This window comes from Parasteatoda tepidariorum, chromosome 6 (assembly GCF_043381705.1).
Source record: "Parasteatoda tepidariorum isolate YZ-2023 chromosome 6, CAS_Ptep_4.0, whole genome shotgun sequence".
Lineage (NCBI taxonomy): Eukaryota > Metazoa > Arthropoda > Arachnida > Araneae > Theridiidae > Parasteatoda > Parasteatoda tepidariorum.
This window is the reverse complement of record NC_092209.1, coordinates 84,568,190-84,591,895: the sequence shown is the minus strand read 5'-3', so window position 1 is coordinate 84,591,895 and position 23,706 is coordinate 84,568,190. Positions and strand designations below refer to the sequence as shown.

The following is a 23,706-nucleotide window of genomic DNA, read 5'->3' as shown; positions in this document are numbered from 1 at the left end:
TCAAAAATAAGGTATACCAAATGCCCAATAATGTCAGAACTAAAATTAATATAAAATATCACAATTTTGCATATCTTTATCCGCTTTCATTAACATTAGGCGTGTTCTACACCAGGGCTAAAGAGAATAGAAGGGCTAGTTCACTCCGCTCCTAGAGCTGAAGCTACGATTTCCCTCCTCATGACGTCACTGTGTCCACAGATCTCGGAGATCGCAAGCAAAGATATTATGATAACTTTGCATCTTTCTCTTTGTAAAAATAAGTTAGACTTTTTCTGGTTATTAGCTTTCAAACTTTACGTAATTAACANGGTGGCACAGGGAATAATTTGTCTCGCCACCACGATAGACACCTCAAGAGAGGAGGCAAAGGTTCCCAATGGCACAGACAAATTCAAAAGAAGGTACACCAAATGCCCAATAATGGCAGAACTAAAATTAATATAAAATATCACAATTTTGCATATCTTTATCCACTTTCATTAACATTAGGCGTGTTCTACACGGTTGTCTTTATTTTGATCTCCAGTACATTATATATTGATATTGGTTCATGAAGCCCGACAACAAATCATATAAGGGCAAATTTTTTTGCGAGTAGTGAATACTCAAATTTATTTCGTTAGTCTTTGTTTGTAATACTTGGGCTTCACAGCACAAAAAACTAGTGACTGTGGTTATTTTTTTTTAAGATTTTTGTGCCACTTTCTGGATTTGAAAAAAATATTTGAAACAAAAACTCGTCATCTTTCCACACCTTCACATATATACTACTAATAAACCTAATACTACTATTAATAAAGTCTCATCTAGACGTGAATTTTCCATGACGTTTCTTTCCTTTTAAAGTGTCTTAGAGCCAATCGAGGTAGTTAACCAACTGTAAATACACTACCTGGAAGAAAGTGACGGGACAATTGTAAAGTTTGGTGGGGGAGGATTGATTGTGTGGGCCTGTTTCTCCTGGTATGGGGCTGGCCCACTGGTGAAGGTTGATGGTATGATGAATGCCGATGGATACTGTGATATTCTCGACAATCATATCCTTCCTACCTTGTGGACAACGTACGGTATGGATGATTGCTTGTATCAAGATGACAACGCAAGATCCCGTGTTGCGAGGAGGACTCTTGATTGGTATGTGAACAACAGCGTTAAACGCATGGAGTGACCGGCGCAGAGCCCTGATCTTAACCCAATTGAACATCTCTGGGACGAATTGGACCGTCGGTTGAGGGCCTGCACCCCACTCCCCAAAAGCAAGCATGAACTATGGAACTTCCTGTTAAACATTTGGAAGGAAATTCCTCTTGCCACTATGGCTAATTTAGTGGAAAGCATGCCCAGAAGGGTTGCAGCTGTGATCGCAGCCAAAGGAGGCCCTACCTCCTATTAATTTTAATAAATATGGGTTTATGTCGTTATAGTGTCGTGTCCCGTTACTTTCTTCCAAATAGTGTAATATAGGGTTTATAAATATCTCATAATAACTGTTGGCGCCGTTGGCGACTTTGAGTTTCGTCGATATCGCCAAACCAGTTTATCGCTCACTTTCTCCTTGCTGTCCTGCTTATCGCTTATAAATTTTGATTGTCTATTGTGTTATTAAATATTGTTTTTATCGTTAATTGGAACCATATTTTGACGTATCGAATAACGTGATTCATTCGGAATCATTTAATGGAGTAACTGTTTTCGTTATTATTATTTTTTTCAATAAAAACTGTTGTTATTATTTAAGAACTATTTCTTTCAGTTATATCAATTGCTACCTATGGATTATTACTTATTAGGATCAGTTGTACCCTCCAATAATATTAATATAAATGCAACAAATATGTAACTCACCTCTTTGCCACCCTATTCTGGGTAAAATATCAAAAGGTGAACTGTGACAACCAGGCTGGTCTTTCCCGCCGTTTGGATAAAAATCAACGTGTCCCACCTGGGCACGCATTCCAAGACCTAAAATAGAAATGTCAACAAAATGTATACATATTGGATTGCATTAGGAAAGAAACAAAAAGTTGTAGTAGTATAAAATTTTTGTTTTATTTAGTTATTTTCATGGTTTTAAATAAAGCGTATTTAATTTTTCACATACGCTTAAATACGCTTTTCAAAGGGCGAGATGGATCGAAGATTTTCTGGGAAAATTTGGCAAAAATTATCAGAAATAAGACAAACATTATTAGAAAATAACCTACGTGGTGGTCTTCCGAATTAAAAACTCGCCGCAGTAAAGTAAGAGCTCATAGACAAAGGTTTCAAAATCAAATCGACCCCTCCACCAGAAACATAAGAAAACAGGAATTCAAAGAAAAGAAAGCTGGATACAAAAAAGCCATCATTAAAGCAAAAATTGCCAAATTCCTGGAAAGCCTGACATACAACCACTTTTTTGAAAGGACATACGCCATCATTAAGTAATAACATGCTAAAAGGCTAATTTGCATAAAGTAATAATATATTAAGTAATAATATACTAAAGTAATAATGTGCTAAAATAACAATATACTAAAGTAACAATATACTAAAGTAATAATATTACATTAAGTAATAATACATTAAGTAATAGTATACTAAAAATATAAAGAAAATGAACAAACAAAGGATTGAAAATAAAAAAGGAATCTTGGCTCAGTTAAAACTTTACTGCAATACTACATTTCGTTAATTTAAGACGAGACAGAACTCATTGAACTACACAATATATCATGCGAACACAGCAGGATCGCTAGCTGGCATCGTTTATGGTTAAAACTAGGGTGGTATCTTATAATTTTCGCGTGTCTTTATGATCAAAATTTTCCACCCAAACAATGTGATTTAACACCTTTAGTTCAAATCTAATGTGAATATCAACAGCCTTACAGTCGCTTTTTACTTGAAGAAGGAAATTGAGTGCTCAGTTAATGACGTCCCACTACATTTACGCAAATAGAGAGTACACTCTGCCAGGTGTGTCATTTGAGGAACATAGGCAATCATGTGATTTGGGCTCGAATCAGAGCGATAGCTAGTTGATACGAATACCGCACCCGGCTTGCACCGACCACAGTGCTGGCGAAAAATATCCTCAGTGGTAGATTGGTTAGAGTCGGCTGGATAGCGATAGCAACGATAGATAGTTTATTAAATAAAATAAAATTACGGGGTCTCAATAGAGTCCCGTAATGTTATTTTTCGTTACAACCTCCCAGACTCCCCCCCCCCTTCGGTTAGGACCTGGGGCATGAATGAGCGTTTCCATCCATTTTTCTAACTTTTATTGTAACATTGGACCCAAATTTCTTGTGTTTCAAAAATAATTTTTAAAAATTAAGTAATTAAGTTACCAGTCTTTATTTTTCTGAAGAAAAAACTTTGTTCCCAAAATGGAAGCTTGGGTGATAAGAGTAAAAATATTTTTGAAAATCTAGATGAAAAAATAAATTTTAAAAGAAAGATTGATTGAAGTCATCCAGGAAAATTTTAAGTCTGATAAAAAAAATAGCGTATAATTTAACAAGATGTGGATTAAAAGTTTCATATTAATCAAATATATGTGTCCAGCCTATGTGAGGATATATCCTTAGAGTAATTAAAGGGGATATATTCCGAACTATTCAAGAATGTCTTCTGGTTCAAGATTTAGACATTACAAGGCTTTCATTTATGCAAAAGATAAAAATCGAATTTCAAGGAATTTCACAAACCCTTGTCCCATTTAAGTTATAATGTAGTCATTAAATTTCATTTTAATAACATTAAAAAAATCATTGTGTGCTATAGAGTTCTATTACAATGAAGTGATCACCCTTACCTTCAAACAAACCGGATCCAGAGTCAGTGTGAATGGCATCCACAAATTTGGCGTCACCCGGGTCCAGTCTCTCTTCTAAAGGAGCCGAGTAGAATCTTGGTCCAGCAGGATCCAAAGCTGAGAATAGAAACTAAGTGTACTATTAGGATATACGGTGCTAAATCTATTAGTTTTACCAAACTTAGCTATTTTTAGGTAGAAAAAAAAATTTGTATTTCAAGATATATGATACAAATATACAAAGTTCGGCTTTACAAAATTTACATTCAATTACTAAAATATTTAAATTATATTTCCAAAATTCAACATAGTTTTTAAAAAAAAAGTCATAATCAGATAATGGTAATGAAATTTAGTAAGTGTAATAAAAACCACAAAAAGTACTAACAAAAAATAGTTGAAATAAAGTAGAAACTAAGTGTAAATATTTATATAATAGAATAAAATATGTATATATACTTTCACGGTCGAAAATTCGAACACTTTGAATAACTTTTGATTTAATGATCGGATTTTCTCGTATTAAATCTAAACCTTAATAGTTCTGGGGCCTAATCTTTAATTTGCAAATTAATTAATTTGTGTGATACAAAATACGAAGTTACAAAATAAGACAGAAAAACCTACTTTCGTTAACTAAACGTACCTGACCACATTCTATAAAATATGGTCCTCACTGTTTAAGCGGGAATGCTGTCGAAATTTTGGTTCCTTTAATGTTTATCATTATTCTTTGCGTATTTCGACATCTTGAAAAAATCGTTTATTTATATTTTTATTTCTCAAGAAATAATTGGCCACTTATCTTTCAAACTTTTGATTTTGTCATTTAAAATGACATAGATTTAGATGGTGTAAAAATTTCCATGCATTAAAACACAAATATTTTTAGCTTTTAACTGAAGCAAATAATCATAATTTCATGGAATCATTTTTGGAGGAGAAAGTATGAAAATCTTGTGAAAACAATTTTTGATTAACTTCATTAGTTTCGGAAATATGGCTCGATTTGCCAAAAGTAAAAATCACATTAAGAAAATCGAACTTTCAACAGTTCTACCTATTTGTACCGTATTTTTCTGACAGCGGCTGTCCCCCGTATTTGGAGAATCAAGAATGCGAATCCGTCGAAAAGATGTTATGTTTACTCAGCGAAGTTACATCGTAAGTTAATAGTAAGTTAATTTCGTAAGTTAAAATATCTTCTGAACAAATCAGTTATCAAAATCGAAGTTATCAAACCGTTAATATTGCCTTTTAGTGTGTGAAAATCCCATCATTAGATCAAAAGTTATTCAATGATCTCATTTTTTGCGAGAGCGTGCATTTTACATTTATTGTGTGGTGTAATATATACAACATGATTGATTCAATAAATCGAAAATACGTTATTTTCAAAGACACTTGTCCATATATTTTGTATTAAATACATAAAGGCTTAAAAATATATTAATTACAGCCATAAATATTAGATTGAATCCTAAATATCCCACCTCGTTTACCTTTGTCTGCTTTACTTGCGTTTTCTGATTTGCATATATAAATCAAATATAATCATTACGAACTGATACCGAGTATTCTATATTCATGACCTTTAATATATACTTTTAGAATGCTTGTAAAAAAAGTAATTAAAATAAATCGCTGAAAGGAACTCATTAAAACAATAATAAAAATACATCATTGGAATTAATTAATTAATATTCAAGTGAAATAAAAATAAAAACTATCATAAACTGACGATTCAATTTTGAGGAAGCAAGATTAAAAATATCAAAAGTTGTTTGACTGCATGTTGTAACAGTGAGAAATCTAAAAAAGGGTGATTTGTTAACACTTTCAGTCAGCGATCAAGTAAGTTTTGACGTTTTTAAATTTTAAAATAATTGTCCTTAAATTTTAATTTTGTTTCATTTACACTGAAACGTAAGGAAAATAAGTTCTTTTATAAGAGTAAACAAAAGGAAATAAGGACTGCGCGCTCACAATGAAAACAACAAATAGTGTAATTAGCGATACGATACGATAAACAATAAATAGTGTAATTAGCGATACGATACGATAAACAATAAATAGTGTAACGTAATGATTCAGAATTTAATGCACAGAAAATAATGAAATTTTTTGAGTAATAAGTTATGAATTATTATATTGCTGTTGTAGCGGTGAATCGAAACTAAAAACTATTTTATTGCTAAATTACAAATTATAACAATATTATTACATGTCCTAGAAATTGAAAATTATTCGCTAACAACTAAATCAACAAATCAAATATATCAAGAGTAACTATTATTAAATAACTCAAATATTTATTACCAGAAAATAATTAAATGAAAACCAAAAAAAACAATGTTTTTAATTTTATCAGCGTTAGATCATTTCTTGAAATTTTATTAAAATTATTAAAAAAATTTTAATAATTAAATTTTTACGATAATTAAAACTCACATTTATTAAAACAGTTATTTTACATTAAATGACTTAATAAATACTTATATCAAATGATAAAATTTTTATTAATAATTCAAATTATTGAATATTTTAATTTCGAATAATATCAAGATGTATCACGTTTCATTAAACGTCTCAAAATTAACAATGGGATGCTTCCAAGCGTCGTCACACATGGGTCAGCCAATCAAGTTCAACACACACGCGTGACGACGCTTACAGGTATCCAATTAAATCTGATCCAAAAAAAATTTCATCGTGATAATAAACTCAAGTATTAAAGCTAAAACGTTAATAAGTCGTGCACGACCACGTGATTAGACGCATCCATGTGATTGGATAGACAATTGTAGAGTCGTGATGGCTCAGAAAATAGAATGCTCTTCTCAGAATAAGGTGTCCTTGGTTCGAATACCAGCGATGGCTGATTGATACGAATTTGGCACCCGGCTCACGCCTACCACAGTGCTGACGGAAAATATCCTCAGTAGTTGATGCATCATGGGTTAGAGTCCTCTTGCCGTGGGAGGTTTTCGATGTTTTCCTCTCTATGTAACACAAATATAGGTTAGGTCCATCAAAAAAGTCTCCAGGATGACAAATTTCTTTTAATACTTGCTCTAAAAGTTCCCTTGTTTCTGGATTACAGTATCAAGCCAGTAATCAAGGTTTTGTGGCCAAAATTAGTATTTCGATAAAATTTGTGTCAAAATTTGGGGGGTTTTATTTAGGGGTTTTTATGTGCAGGTAAATTGAATTCATAGTTTAAATTTTGAAATACACTAAAAATACCCCAAAAGGAAACAAAATAGCGGTTGAAATATGGCGAGCAAAAATAAGAAAAATAATATAGTATGTTTAAATAATTAAATATAGCAATGAAAATATAATAATTTTCGTAATTTTATATTAAAAATGAAAAGCAAATTATATTTCCGAAGTAATATTACAAAATAGCGCGAATTAATTACAAAATAATGCGAAAACATGAAGAAAAAAACATAATTTTTGTTTTTTTGTATCCACCTTTGCAATGCAGGCAAAATAGGGCAGGTTTTTTCGAAAGAAAAAACATCAAAGAAGACAACAACAGAAAGTTTAGCTAATTAAATCGTGGAACTTTTTGGAACTAAATTTCAAAAGTCCTTCAAACACTGTAAAATGTAAATGATAAGATATAAACTATAAGTTAGTCAATAGCATTAACTAATCCAACAAATTGAAAAATTTTACTATAATTTCAGACTAATTACTCTGATAAAAATGTAACAGTAAGGTGAAATTTCTATATCTATTTCTGAAAAAAAAAATTCAAAGTTACATTTAAAAAAAAATTTTAACATATTTTTTGTTACATTGTACTCTCGTCGGTCCGAAAAGTAAATTTTAATGCTTGGAATGATTATGAGTACTTAATTTGGACTATATTAAAACTGTCTACACATATTTTAGTTGAAAATTTAATTTTTGACTTTTGGCCAAAGATCATGGTCTTCTGACCCACAGTGGATTGGGTTCAAAATTACAAGGCTACGGAGTTGAACAAAGGTCGACGTAAACTGAAAGTTATGCTTGCTGTGCAACTACGCTCATAAAATAAAATAAAATACCCAAGTGTACAAAATTAATCATTTAAATATATAAATTATTATAAAGAAAAAAGCTCTACATTTAACCAATTATGTTAGAAGAAATTAAAAAGATTAGCTTTTTTAAAGGATGGATAGGCAGAAGCATAACAAAATGCACAATAATAAATTATAGATTTTTAAAAAAAAAAAGTCAACAATCTAGCTATTTAGAGTGCAGTGAAAAAAGAATGATAAATCGAAGAGGGGTCCTTACCGGATATCCGTCCCAGATGAGGAACCGCATGGCCGACTAGGGCAGCGATGTGACCGCCCATACTGTGGCCAATCAGATGAAAATCATCGGGCTTGGCATCTGTTTCATCCTGCGCGCCAAAATAGAAAAACAATTATTTTTAACAATACTGTTATTGTTGGTGGATACCTTTTGCTTGCTTCCGTAATCGATAAGCATATTTTTCGGAGATCAATTGTTGCGCAAAGTTAGATTTTATAAAAGTTTAGATACCTCGTCTGAAACAGAAATTTTAAGCGAAAATTAAATGGAAATAAAATTGCAAAATTTTAATTACTATTATCATATATTTTATTACTATTATTATTAATATATTTTTATTACAATTACTTTATGAAATTTCTATGATAATTATTAAAATTATTATAGTTCTAGATGGAACCCATATGAATGAAGTGCCTTTGCCAATTTCAAATGGTAATTTTTCAAAGTAGTGATATTTATTCCACAATTCCTTTAATTTATCTTCGATATCAATTCAAAATTTAATGTTTTTCTCCGATATCAATTCAAAATTTAACTTTTTTCCCGATATCAGTTTATAATTTAACATCATTTAAGTAATTTTCAGTAAAGAGTATTTTTTAATTTGTTTAGCATTTAATTACTACATACCACTATTTTAAAAATTCCTCCTTGCAATGTATATTACATCAAGCTGTAAAATGTACAAGTACATTAATTAAAATTTGAATAAGTAATAAAGCTCAAAATAAATAAGTGTAGTTTTATTGGCCTGCAAGAAAGTTTGAAGCATAATGAGCGTAAAGTAATGAAACATAATTGATAATTAATAAATTTGATTTTACATTAATCTTGAATTTCGTATCTATAATAAACAACTTATACAATTATAAGACCTGATAGTAGAATCAAATGAAAAAATTTTTAAGTGCTTTCAATAAATATATCTTTTTATTTCGCTTCCACTTGGAATATTAGGGAAAGCTTATAGCCTGCCGTATTAGCATGCATATTAGTAAATTATAGATGTTTTGGAAAAACGTCTTCACTAACTCATTTTTGCCATATTTCTCAAGAAATACTTAGAGAATTATTTAAAAACTTTAGAAGTGTTATGCAATTTCTCTTACACCTAAATAAAGTTTAGAGGGAGTTGATAGGGCATATATCAATAATGCTAAAACTGAACTTTTTCGATGAACCTTTTCTCAGCATCTAAACAAGATATTACTTCAGCTTTTTTTCACAGAATATTTACATATACACGTTTACTCTGTGATTACTGATAATACTTAGCAGAATTTTTTTTTTTAAATTATGAACTGAGGACTTTTAATTTTTTAAAAAGTTCCCTCATTTTTAAGCAAATATCTTTCATAACTCAAAAAGTATTCCGCTTAACTCTAAAACATTATTACAACACATATAACTGATATAATCTCAAATATTCCCGAAAATTTTCAAAGCGATATAATAAGTAGTTTCTTAGAAAAGGTACATTAAAAAAGGTCAGCTTTAGCATTATTGATAGATGCCCTACCAATTCTCCTTAAAGACTTTCAGAGGTTCGAAGGAACCACAATAAATTAAGAAAAAAAGGAATATTTTTGAACACCCTGTGTCAAAAAATACAGTATAGATTATTATATGATTATTGCACGTTGGTTATTACGTAAAATAACAGTACAAAATTTCGTAAACCTAGCTTAGATATTCATAGGGACATGAACATTTGTATACAGGGTTATTCATAATTCCCTCCAGGGTTTCGAAGCGTTATAGTAAAAAAACGAAGACGAATATGGCAAAAAAGAACATATGAAATTATTCTGAAAGTATTCAAGTTTTAATTTAAGCAGTTGCCGGTAGATGGCAGTAACATGTACCACTGAAGTCAGTTGTAGTAAACATAGAGTTGTAGTAAACAGAGGGAATTATGAATAACCCTGTATAAAAGTAATTTTTTTACTTACGTTTACTTACTGCAGAAATTATCAATAAAATTTTTAAAAAAATAGAGTAATTTTTATTAATAATTAAAATATTATAAAATTTGAAAAAACAAATCGTTAAAAATTGGGATACGAGTATCTATCTATATTATATAAAACGCTAATACGTACGTATGTATGTATGTATCAATAAAACCAATGATATTTCTTTTCTCGCGCTGGCAACAGTTTTCATTTTTAATTGATTGGATTCGGCGCGCAAGAGCACGTAGTGAGCAATCAGATAACAATAACCAGAGTGAGCATTATCAGGTTGTTCAATTCAGATTCATGCACTAAAAACATGACAATATTTAACTTAAACTCAATTAGGAATTAATTAATTAAATGAAGTGAGAATGCTTTAAAAGGCCGCTGTTGAATTGATATTTTTCTACTGGGAGCTACCTTTATACCACATTTATCGATAAGTGTTTGTATTGAATGCATTGAATTTTTTTATATTTCGCGTTTATTTATGCATTGAATTTTCACGCTTTAAAATGCAGAATATTAGTGAAGCAATATTTGATAATTTATTTTGCTAATATGTTTCTTATTTAGCTAATGTTTTGATTTTTTCACCATGTACAATCTAAATAGCTAATATACTTTTTTAAAAGCCAATAAGAACATTGGTAGAATTCTTCTACATAAGTACAATACTATGTCTTTGATGATAAAATACTATGTCTTTGATGATAATATATTATGTCTTTGTGCTAGAACATTGTGTTCATTGGCGAGCGAGCGCAGCGAGCCATGGTTCACGGCGTGAACCACATAGGATTGCGTAGCAATTCTCGCGGGTTGGCGAGCGTTAGCGAGCAGGGGGCGGAACCTCCTAGTTTAAAGTAATATTTCCATACTGCGCGTGTGAGGCAAACATTTTTAAAAACTTTTCTTACTTTCGTTTTGAATCATATTTGATAATTTATTGATAAAAGTCTCGTAACCTAGAATTGAATATCTTGAAACTTTAAAAAGTTTCTAGAAATTGTCTTTTAAGTATTTTTTTTAATTTGGAAAAAAAATTTGAACGATAAGGGGGTTTTCCACAAATTTAAGCAATTAATTTAAGCAATTCTGATTTAACAAATATTAAAAAATTAACATCGTCATTACATAGAACTTCTCCTAATTAAATTATGCTTTATTGCACATTTTTTATTTCCTAATACCATCACATTTTGTTGTCCGGACCATCAATTTAGAGTATTATCATTTGTTATGAAATTTTGTTTTAAAATACAAAATGAAATTTGCCAAAAACCCTTTATTATTTAGAGTTTTTAATTTCAAAAAAAGTGCAAAATCTACATAGTTAGTAACTTTAAAATTTTCAAGATATTCGATTCAGACTTTATTCATAAATTACCAAATACGATTGGAAACAAAATTATAAAGAAAAGAAATTTGGAAATATTTTCCGTACGTACGCAGTATGAAAAAATTACTTTAAATTTTTGTTTCTTACGTAATTTCTTACTTTTTTTTTTTCAAATGTTAAAAGAATATTTTTATTATTAATTGATAATTACTCTGAAATTCTTTTCAGTTTTCTTGAATATTTTTGAAGTTATAGTAGGAAAACGCAAGCCAAAAAAAAAAATTATTTTTATAAAAAAGTCCATGTTTCCACAAATATTTTAGATAAGTTTGCGAAATTTTGTGCAGTTCTTGCATATAATAACCAACGTAATTTACATAAGTGACAAGCTTATTGCTATATTCTTTGCCATAGGGTGTCCAAAAACATTATCTTTCGTTATGGTCGCTCCCTCAAACCTCTGAAAGCTTTAAACTTTATTGATATGCAAAAAAAAATCGTATTACTTAAACACTTCTAAAGTTTTAAAATAATTCCTTATATTTTTCTTAAGAAATATATAAAAATAATTCAGCTTTGTCCAACCCTGTATTTTGTTTATTTTGTAGGAGCAAGTATTCTTACTATTTATCGTTTCTTTAAATGAACTTTTTTCATAATAAAAACTTAAGCTATTCGATTATTGCTGTTGATTTCAAATGCAGCGCAAATCCTGGGGGAAATTTAAGACAGTACTCACTTGTATAAATTTGACGAGCTTTGTCAACTGGTCTGCAGTTATCTTTGAGTTCTGAATGGCTTGAGAATATGGAAACTCATTACCACAACTCCAGTCTACAATAATCACGTTGTAGTCACCAGTCACAAGAAATTTCGTCTTCATTTTCTGGAAAGGAGAACAAAATATCACATTTATTCAATCACGTGATTTGACTTCTAGAATGAATTCCTGGTGTTTCTCGTTATATCACACTCGCAATGGTACTTAATACTTTTTATTTAAGTCTCACTAGACACACTCATGCGTCGCTGCACAATAGGCTGTTGGTGACGGTCCGGAGGTAACATACATACATCACACCCCGTTTTACCGGGAGAACACATTCACACGCCATCCTTCCATCCGCATATCGTAATTTTGAACTAAACCAGACCCACGATCAATCTCCAATTCAGTATCCACAGAGGTATTGATTTCTTATGAGAACTTGGAGGACTTTGTTACCCCCACAAATATAGCGTGCACCAGTCACCATTTTGTATGCAGGGAATCTTCGGTCGGTGGGGATCGAACTCATGTCCTCTCGGAAATGGGCCCAGTGCCTTACCAGCCAAGCTAACCCGGTCCCTCTCACTTACGAAGAGGTGTTTACGAAGTGGTGTTACGAAGAATTCGTTGTCCAGTAAAGCTTTGTCAAACACCTCTCTGTTTTCTGGGAGAGGATTTTTTTTTCTTTCAGATTTCTTCATCGTTATAAGATCATCGTTAAGATCATTTCCCTGTGATTGCTAATCAAAGTTCTAATGGTCAACAATTACGAACTGTTAGCTAAAAAGAAATAAAAATTTTCCTAATTCCATTGAACAATTCTTCGTTATTGCATTTTAAAATTCAATGTGCCCTAAAGAAAAACTCTTGAAAATTTGTCTGCAAAAATTTCTATAAAATTTTCACGGGCAAAATTCACTACTAACGATTATTGTTCTAACAGTAAATAAAATTTAGAACCTCCAGTCAAAAACATCGCTATATTCTTATTTATCATTTTAAAAATCTCAGAAAGCCCTTCTAAAAAAAATTTTACATTCAAAACCATAAGTGAGCCGATCAGTGCTTAGAGCTCTCTTTTAAAGCAATTTCAATTTTCCAGAAATAAAGAATTATGAGCACCGTCAATTTTGATAACTTCATTAAAGCAAATAACGAATATGTTCTTATTTTTGAAACATCTTTTCATAGAAAAGTTCTAGATTTAAACAACCACATTTGATTTGCTTTGAGTACCACAACCACCATCTCTTTAAGCTAACAACACAATCTGTTCTCTTAAATACATGGTTGTTATAGTAATCAAAACCTAGTTATGAAGTACTTATTTAAATTTATTTTTATACTCTCTAAAATACCTAAAAATGTTATACCTAAGCAGTGTGCCGCATAATACCATACGAATTATTGTTGAAGGAGCTTGCCTTTTTCAAGCAATAGCATATTTAAATATATTATACGAGACTCAAGCTATGGCTCGAGCGGTGAACGAGGGAGTAGTAAAGCACGTATTGGAGCATCGAGAGGCTATCTTATCTCACTACACAGATATAGAGATGTGAGAAAGAGAAGATTAATACTTCTGCTGTCTACTATGTCCGAAACTGCTACTTTCGCTGGTTTGTGTGATTTAACACTAGAAAGACGGAAACTTAGTATATACCTATATTGCCCAAAAGCAGTCAAAATGACTGCATTGTGAATGCGTAAAGAAATTTGTTTAAAATTAATTTGTAATATTTTTATATTATTCACAGTTATATAACAAGTTATTAGTAAATATTAACAATAGAAAAAATTTTATTTCGTACAAAAAGTCACGAAATTCTAAGAAATCGTGTCATTATGTACATCATTGTTTTTCTAATTGAAATTAAAAGCAGTCAAAATGACTTCCTTAGGCAATCTAGTGTTAATGACTGCCGGACAGACTTTAAATCATTGCTAAAATTCAATCCATAAAAGACTTGGTCAATATCTCGGACATCTCTTCCCTAAGAAAAAAGTATGATCAAAATTACAGGAATATGGTAAAATTTACCACGTTTTGGATTGTATAGAAACACCAAAAACCTCGGTAATTTTAGTGCTCTTTGATAATGATTTCGGTAAAATATGGTTTTATAATTTGCGATAAAATTTAGTAAATGAGGTAAAATTTGTTAGTTTTATCATGATACTTAGAGCATGGCATTAAAATCCTTTATTTGGTAAAATTTATTTTTAGTTTTGCATTTTTTGCAAAATGTGTGGTAATAAGAACTAAAATTCTTAAAACAAGAATTTCCGGTAAACAGTTACCACATGAACGAAAACATTACCAAATGAATGGTATGAATACCATATATTTAGATTTTATTTATCAGAATTGCGGTTTTCTTTTTCTTTACCAAAACTTTTATTACCATACAGTACGATAATTTTACCAGAATTTTTTCCTCCGTCTTGAAAATAGTTAAAATTGAAATCATTTAAAGTAGTCCCACGTGGACAACAGCTAGATTGTGGAAAATAATTGGTTAATATTAATATATTGCTTAAAATTAATTACGTAATAAGGATTGGAGAAGCGTCAGAGAAAACAGAATTCGAATACGTTTGAGCTTTGCATTTGAATGGGTTACCCTTAAAATTTATATGTTCTACAAGATAATTTTGAAAAGTGACCAAGATGGTAGCCAAGGAATGGTTAGTTTAAAAACATTGTTTACTTGCATCCAATCTGTAACGTGTATGCTGTCCAGAAAACCGTGCACAATCACTTTCGTTGGAAGGGTTGAATCATAATCAGATGAGTACAGAAGTTCCTGGTCCCCCGGTACTAGTGGTCGATGTTTATCTGGATGCACTCTAGAATAGTACATGAAGTTGGTAAAGTTTTTACCAGTGCCAACACACTGGAGTCTGGCGGGTAGTTGAGAGAGGATATCACCCATAAAAGCAGAGCCTGAAATAGGAAGAATTTTTTAATCAAAAAGCGAGTCGATTCTACAAATGTGTNTTACAAACGCAAATATCATACGCAGTTTCAGCTATCTTTGCAAACGGTGAACAGTGTTGAATATTTGCAGTGTCATTATTAAAACGTTTAAAGTTTTGGATAATTAGTTATTGTTTCGATAAAACCATTCGTTTAGTTTAGATATCAATTTTAATTATCAATACATGTAAAAAAGAAGGTAAGCATTAGTAATATGGATTAGCACAGCCGGCTAAGATTAAGAAGCAATAAATCTGTAGTTACTTTACTTATTATTCCTACTTACATATGATTACTTATTATTTAACAAATAATAAGGTATTTAAATTTCAACATTAATATATTTTTCATAAAACTATTGTTACACAATATACTATTACTTTAATAAATGTTTAATATCATGAAATAAATATACAAACACAGTATCTAAAAGGGTCGTATTTTAATTAGCAGAAAGTGACTTTTATGGGGGTCGATGGAGATTTCGAAAAAATATATAGGTGTCGATGATCAAAACAGTTTGGTGACCCATGGCTTAGATTAATGTAAGTTATACCGAATATTGTATTCAAATAAGTACAGGAATGTATATTTATTATAATTAAATGATTTGGCGAATATAATGCCGAAGTCGAGAAGTTAGTCGCAAATCCTTAGACTACGACATAAAAGCGATAACTAATCCTATTAGAATACAACGTTTGGAAAGAATTTTTTATAAAAAACAGTGTTTAGATAATTAAATAAATAATTGTGTTAAATCAAATACACTCTAGCAGCTCGTCCATATAATGTAGCCGCGTACAATGACTTTTCTGGTCATGGATAGGTGTTCAGTTTTCAAACTACATTCTGTGTACATTAGTAACTCCCTTCAAGTTTGTACAAGAAATTAGGATTGAGCTCTCGCCTTCCAATGGGATGAACCTGGTTCGAATCCCAGGAATGGCTGGTCGATATGAATTCCGCATCGGGTTTGCACCAATCACAGTGCTCACGTAAAATATCAACATTGGTAGACGGATCCTGGATTAGAGTTCCCTTGCCATCACACTAACCATGAGAGGTTTTCGTGGTTTTATTCTCCATGCATCGCAAATGCGAGTTAGTTCCATCAAGAAGTCCTCCAACGAAGACAAATGTCTCCCAATATTTGATCCAAGAGTTCCCTTGTCTTCTAGATTGGATTTAAAATGACAAGGCTACGGAGTTAAACTTTAGTAGTCGTAAACTCAAACATTTGCGTTGGCTGTTCCACGACGTTTAAAAATCCTGTTTCTGAACTCCCTGAAATTAAACAATGTTTTTTTTTCCTTTAAATTTTTAGAGCATAACTTAATTGCTATTTTTTGTAATTTCTAAATTTTGATTTTGAAGGAAAATCATTTTTAGATATATATTAATTTTAACTTTTTTTTCAACATTATTTAGCAATAATCAATTTTAGAATTATATAGTAATAATATAGTTTGAAACTATCATTTATTATTAGAGTATTACTAACTATTTTTGCCCTTAGATTCGTGTGACTTGAATAAGCTTTCACAATTTTCAAATACAGAAAAACTTTTCAGTAATGTTTTTCATGAACACCTTCTTTTATACTAGAAACAAAGCCTTGAAAACGTGCAAGGCAATCTAGGACTTTAATTAGAAGGAACTATAACATATTCAATTCGACAAATTGATAAAAATTTTGCAATTTATTTCTAATGTCATTTCCCTTCATTGCCCATAGAACTTTTTATCGTTGCCATTTTATCGTTGATTATGGATTAATTGAATCAATAAAATCGAGAATCAGTAATCTCCAACAAAACTAATTTTACAGGAGATAAAAATCTAATTAATTAAGCATCAGCTTGATTATTTAAATTTTTAGTCAAAGGGCTTTTTTTTACTTCTTGATATTAAAATATTACTGGTTACAAAATATTCTATTGCAATTGTGCTATAACGTAACTTAATTTTAAAATTTAAAAAGTAATTTGAACTTTGAGATGGCTGTCTTTCAAAAAAAATTTAAAAGGGAATACTATACATTATTTTCAACAAGCAAAAGTATTAATAGTTTGTCATTTAGAAATAAAATACGAACTTTAAGTCTTGGACTACGTATTCATAGATATTTATAGATTCAGAAATCTTTTGCATTATGACTATTTGAGCTAGGCGACATTCAAATTTCTTCATTGAAAGACGAAATCTCATTTGATTTATATTGTAAAAACTTTTTTGATGTCTACAAATTTGCCTGTAGTTTCTGGCAATTTTTACAAAATATGATTCCTTAACTGATTATGGTGCAACTTTAAGGATACATTTTTTTTGTACAGAGTAAATATTAATTTGCATGAATCACCAATGAAAGGAGATACTTCATCTTCAACAGGTGTAGTGCTTTTATAAGTAAAATTACTACAATGTGACATCCAAAACTGTTATTTCTCCTTTCTTGTTCTTTCATAGGAGCATTTTGATAACATATTTTTCCTATAATGCTCCGGCTTTTGAAATCAAGTATATTATTTGCAGTCACCTTCTTTAGCGTTCACAGTTACTTTCATCCTCCTTCATTTTCCTGGACGAACCACCTAAAGAACTACCCTCTGAATCACTCATTGTGTGATAAAAAACATCAACAACATAACAAGCCTGAACTAAATAATTAATTTTTAGGTTATCTTACGCCAACAATTTCATAAGCGACTATGGCAGCCGTTTAGCGGTATAATTCCAAGTTTATTCCGAGAACAGGTCATCTCCAAGATATGGCACGTTTTCGAACAAAATTGAGATTTCACTGCACAAAATATACTATACCAAGTAGGATATACTATACTAGGTTTTTATATACTAACCATGTCAGCTAAACTTGAAAAGGTAAAAATCTCAATTTTGAATAAAAAAAAAGTTGAGGACACCGATTCAATTAAAAGATCTGAAAAGACTTTCAACCATTTTTCAGAAATCCAATTTCATCATTTAAATTAATAAAAAAATAGAAACATACTTTAGAATCCATCATGCACATCAAACACTATGGTAAGAAATAAAATGTTGTTACATTTGTAATCAAATCAGTCAAGAATTTAATAAGTTATCCTGTCTGCGAATAAGGCTATTTTGAGAAACTACGAAACAAACGACCGTTATTCGTTATTCGCTATATACCGTTATTCGCTGTTACTTAAATCACTTTTTAGTCGGCCATTTAAAGAGCATTTATTTCAGGGGTTAATTAATTGTTGAAAATCTTAAGCAATCTATGTTTACAGGTACTAAATATTTCTAAAACATGCATGTTAAACACAAAAAAAATTTCATGGATAAGTTACCCGAGACTACGAGGTACTTTGAGGTATTGCATTTTCTCGTTTAGTTTTTCCATTATAGGATCTCTGGTCACAGGCAGTTTTTGGATTACCTTTTGCTTGTGGTTGGTACAGCATGTGGACCACGTGTTCTGGTACAAATGGCGCACCGTAAGCAAAGGGTTAACCACTGACTACAGAAAGGCTACAGTGTGTTAGCAGACAGTGCGTCCCCTGATGAAATGCTGTTTTTGCTAACATACGCATCTTAAAAACTTCGTTTTGCTTACTTTTGTTATCTAACTTTTGATTTAATTTGATTTGATTTAATTTACATAAGACAAATTTGCTCTCAGCTCTTTTCCATTTTGACTTATTTTAGGGTTTTTATCTTAATATTTATTTAAATTAATTTCATACTTTGATTGGATCCTAGACTACGAGGTAACTTAAAGTAGCTTCATATAGTACAGGTTTTCACTTATCCATGCAATTCAGATCAGTATTGTAGTTAGTTTGTAGCCTGAATTCTTTTCATTGTAGCATCATTTGAAATTTATGGGAAAATCCTCGTTTACCGCTTGAATCGTTTGTTATGCGTGCATGCACTTGGCAGTGTTTGAGATATTTTTATCGAAGTAAAGGAATTTCAATAGGAAATTTTATTTTTCATTCATGTTATGATCAAAGCTATGAACGTCAGATTTGAACAAAATTTTACAGGCGTCTGTCAAAGTCGGAAACCATTTGCTCAACTCAGACACAAATTTTTTTACAGTAAAAGAAGTTAAAGGTAGAAAAGTTTTTTAACAAATAAAAATCGTTTAGATAAAGTTTGTAATAATGAGAATAAAAATATTACTCAAATGAATATAGTGATAATTGTTTAAATTACAATTAATTACAAACTAATTTTATCACATTTGAATGTTTTTGATCTCTTGTTTGATTGAATTATAGAAAAGAAACAAATATTAAAACTACTGAAATTTTAAATGAACTTTTAATGCGTTATCTTTTGATTAATATAATTCTAAATATCTAATTCCCAAAATTCTAAATATATATTTCTAAATAAATAATTCTAAATATATAACTATAAATATATAATTCTAAATTTATAATTTTAAATGCATAATTCTAAATATATGATGCATATAATTCTACAATCAAATTTATTGCCTTAATTAAATGTTATTTAAAATATTGTCGAAATGAGTTACATGCGTATTCTTCTTAATATATAAAACACAAATGCATAGATTGGTTAAAAAAACTCATGGAATTTCCTTTTTGTATTGACAACAAAGAACTGAAATATCAAGAGAGTGAGCTGTCATGAGCCCAAATGTTTATCATACATGTTTAAAAACTATGAATGAAAATTCTTATCTGCGTATTCAATAAAAAGCTAAAGCAAACTGAGTTGGTGGACAGAAATGGAAAAATAAAAGCGAACAGTTCAATGCAATAAACAAACTGTTCTTTATTTTTGTTTTAATTATGCTTTATAATTTACCCTTGTTTATTATTAATTTACAGCTATTAATTTACTAATATCAGCCTGTTGCACTTTTTTATGATTTTCGTCCATTTTTTTTATACATTTTACGAATTTGTGTTGGAATAAAGAACTTTAAACTGTACCGGAGTAGCCTAGTTGGAAGGACGTTGAGATCGTGTTCGTGAGTTCGAATCCTACCGGAAGCAGAATCCCCGTGTATTTAAATGATGAGTGGACCACTTTAAATTATTTTTCTGATAAATTAGTCTTCTGAAAAATATGAGTAATCATGTTGTTTTTTAATTTATAATTGCTGCTCAAAAATATATTTTGATAAATTCAATTATGTAGTTACCGGTAAAAGCAATAGCAAAAATACCTGTCGGACATTAAAGGTCAGTGGTTGACGGACATTGCTTATGATAAAGTTTGTTCGAGGAAACTGAGTGACCTTGGTCTGTAGTATGCTGTAGTGCAATTTAAGAAGCTTAGTGGTTATTCAAACTTATAATAAGACTAAATTGAGGAGTTTATAGCACCATTTTGCTCTTTTTAACATTAATTACTGTAAAATAGTAATTCCATGAAGTGCTAAGAATTATAAACTGCTTAAATATATTACTTAATAATCTGCATTTTTTTTCATTCAGGCAACAATGCATTCAACAGGAAGTAAATTATATTTACTTCATTAAATTTTATGTAAAATTGGGTTTTCTCAACGTAAGCAATTAAAGTAATGAATCTAAAATAATATTTAAAATTCTTAAGCTGTATTAAAAATTCTCTTTTTGTAAGATTGCCAAAAAGAATTTTTGGCGATAAACATTTAACGAGTGTTCCAAGTAACCAAAAATTTAACAGAAGCTATAAAAAAATGAATTAGTGTTTGAAATTGCAATGATAACGGAGCAAAATGATGAGCTTAATGGCCAAAAACTAAACCCGAAGAATTAAATCTTTATTAATGGAATAAAAAATTACGGGATTTCTTATTTCAACACTTTTTAACTTTGATGTAACAATCTATTTGTCGTCCTAAAAAAAAACGTTGTACAGCAATTTTAGGTTTGCGAACGGGTGAAATGCTTTAATAACGCAACCTTTATGCATTAATTTAATAAAAATTTCTAAATATTGCAGACGATAATACATATAATTGACGATAAAGTTAATTTTCGGAAGACGAATATATAAAATATTTNTTATTAAAATTGCTGAAACTTTAAATTAATTTTTACTAAGTTATCTTTTGACTAATATAATTCCAAATCCCAAAATTATAAATATATACTTCTAAATAAATGATTCTAAATATATACTTCTAAATAAATACTTCTAAATATATAACTCAAAATATATAATTCTAAGTATATAATTCACAATATATAATTTGCAATATATAATTCACAATATAAAACTCTAGATATGTAATTTCAAATGCATAATTATAAATACATAATTCTAAATATATGATGTATATAATTCTAAAACTAAATTTATTAACCTAATTAAACGTTAATTAAAATGTTGTCGAAATTAATTACATGCGTATTTTTCTTAAAATAGAAAACACAAATGTGTATATTGTAAAAAAACTCATGACATTTCTTTTTGTGTTGACAACAAAGAACTGAAATATCAAGAGATGGAGCTGTCATAAGCACGAATGTTTATCATACAAGTTTAAAAATTCTGAATGAAAATTCGTATCTTCGTATTCAACGAAAAGCTGAAACAAACTGAATTGGACAGAAATGGATGAACAAAGCGTTCAATGCAACAAACAAACTATTCTTTATTTCTGTTTTAATTATGCTTATTAATTTACGCATGTTTATTATTAAATTACAGTTATATTTTAATTTCAATCAACTAAGATCAGCCAGTTTTACTTTTTTTGTACTTTTTTATTTTCTGTTGTACTTTTTTTTCTTCCATTTTTCTTTGTTTTTTTTACATTTTACGAATCTATGTTGGAATAAAGAACTTTAAATTGTGACGGAATGGCCTAGTTGGTAGGACGTTGAGATCGCGTTCGTGAGTTTGAATCTCACCGGCCGAAGAATCCCCACGCATTATATAGTGAGTGGTGCACATTTAATCATTTTTCTGATAAATTAGTCTTCTGAAAAATATGAGTAATCATGATGTTTTTTAATTTATAATTGCTGCTCAAAGATATATTTTGATAAATTCAATAATGTAGTTACCGGTAAAAGCAATAGCAAAAATACCTGTCGGACATTAAAGGTGAGTGGTTGACGGACGTTGCTTCTGATAAAGTTTGATCGAGGAAACTGACTGACCTTGGTCTGTAGTAAGCTGTAGTGCAATTGAAGCTAAGAAGCGATTCAAACTTATAATAAGACTAAATTAAGGAATCTATAGCACCATTTTGCTCTTTTTAGCATTAGTTGCTATAAAATTGTAATTCCATGAAGTGCTAAGAATTATAAACTGTTAACATATATTACTTAATAATCTGCATTTTTTTCATTCAGGCAACAATGCATTCAACAGAAAATAAATTATATTTACTTCATTAAATTTTATGTAAAATTTTATTCTGTCAACGGAAGCAATTAAAGTAACGAATCTAAAATAATATTTAAAATTCTTAAGCTGTATTAAAAATTCTCTTTTTGTAAGATTGCCAAAAAGAGTTTTTGGCGATAAACATTTAACGAGTGTTCCAAGTAACCAAAAATTTAACAGAAGCTATAAAAAAATGAATTAGTGTTTGAAATTGCAATGATAACGGAGCAAAATGATGAGCTTAATGGCCAAAAACTAAACCCGAAGAATTAAATCTTTATTAATGGAATAAAAAATTACGGGATTTCTTATTTCAACACTTTTTAACTTTGATGTAACAATCTATTTGTCGTCCTAAAAAAAAACGTTGTACAGCAATTTTAGGTTTGCGAACGGGTGAAATGCTTTAATAACGCAACCTTTATGCATTAATTTAATAAAAATTTCTAAATATTGCAGACGATAATACATATAATTGACGATAAAGTTAATTTTCGGAAGACGAATATATAAAATATTTTTATGAAAAAAATAACAATAAAATTTACTTTCACTTACCTAATACTTTCTTTAATTTTTTTGTCGAACATTTGTCAATAAAATTCGAATTCCAAAGAACGACAATAATAACCGCTTTCACGCAGAGACGCATTGTGTCGATGCGGGTGCACTTATGGAACTCTCACTTTCATTTTCCTTTCATAAACGAGTACCCTCAGCTAGGCGCGCGACCCAAATTCATTTTTTTAAACATCCCTCACACCCTGTTCATTTTACACGGTCGTTTGCACCTGCCCGGCCAACGATTTCGGTGAACATAACATCCTATCTAAAGTGAAAACGATTTTAGAACTATTGTTATCCTATTTAATATCTTATTCCGTTATAGAAATAGTTTGCTTTAAATGCGGATGAGCTTTCAACTCGTAAAAATGGATGGCTTCATTTTGTCGTTTGGCGAAAATAAATCTTTTCATTGACTTTTATAGAACGTTATAAAAAAAGATGTTTACTATTTTAAGGAATAGGAAAAAATAATTAAAATGCGATGTTTGATCGTTTTAATTGGAAATATTTTTAGCGAAATTAAATAGCGTCACTCCACTACGATATTTACTATATTTTTTATTAACTAACTTCCATGCTTGTGCCATTAAAATTTTGCAGTACTTA

At 30.1% G+C, this 23,706-nt stretch overlaps 1 protein-coding gene across 3 annotated transcripts in view; it reads right to left on the bottom strand.

Moving 5' to 3' along the window:
- LOC107447451 (pancreatic triacylglycerol lipase) overlaps positions 1-23,706 on the bottom strand; it is a 29,248-nt gene that overhangs the window by 4,644 nt on the left and 898 nt on the right. For 2 of the 3 annotated variants that reach the window (XM_043047660.2, XM_071182806.1), the window contains exons 2-6: positions 14,909-15,144; positions 12,168-12,314; positions 8,105-8,213; positions 3,806-3,922; positions 1,849-1,965 (exon numbers count right to left, since the gene is read on the bottom strand). In XM_043047660.2, coding sequence (XP_042903594.1) covers positions 1,849-1,965; positions 3,806-3,922; positions 8,105-8,213; positions 12,168-12,314; positions 14,909-15,144 — 726 coding nt within the window. Of the gene's footprint in view, positions 1-1,848; positions 1,966-3,805; positions 3,923-8,104; positions 8,214-12,167; positions 12,315-14,908; positions 15,145-23,091; positions 23,353-23,706 lie in introns of those variants that run through there. The other variant, XM_043047659.2, reaches the window with a different exon arrangement.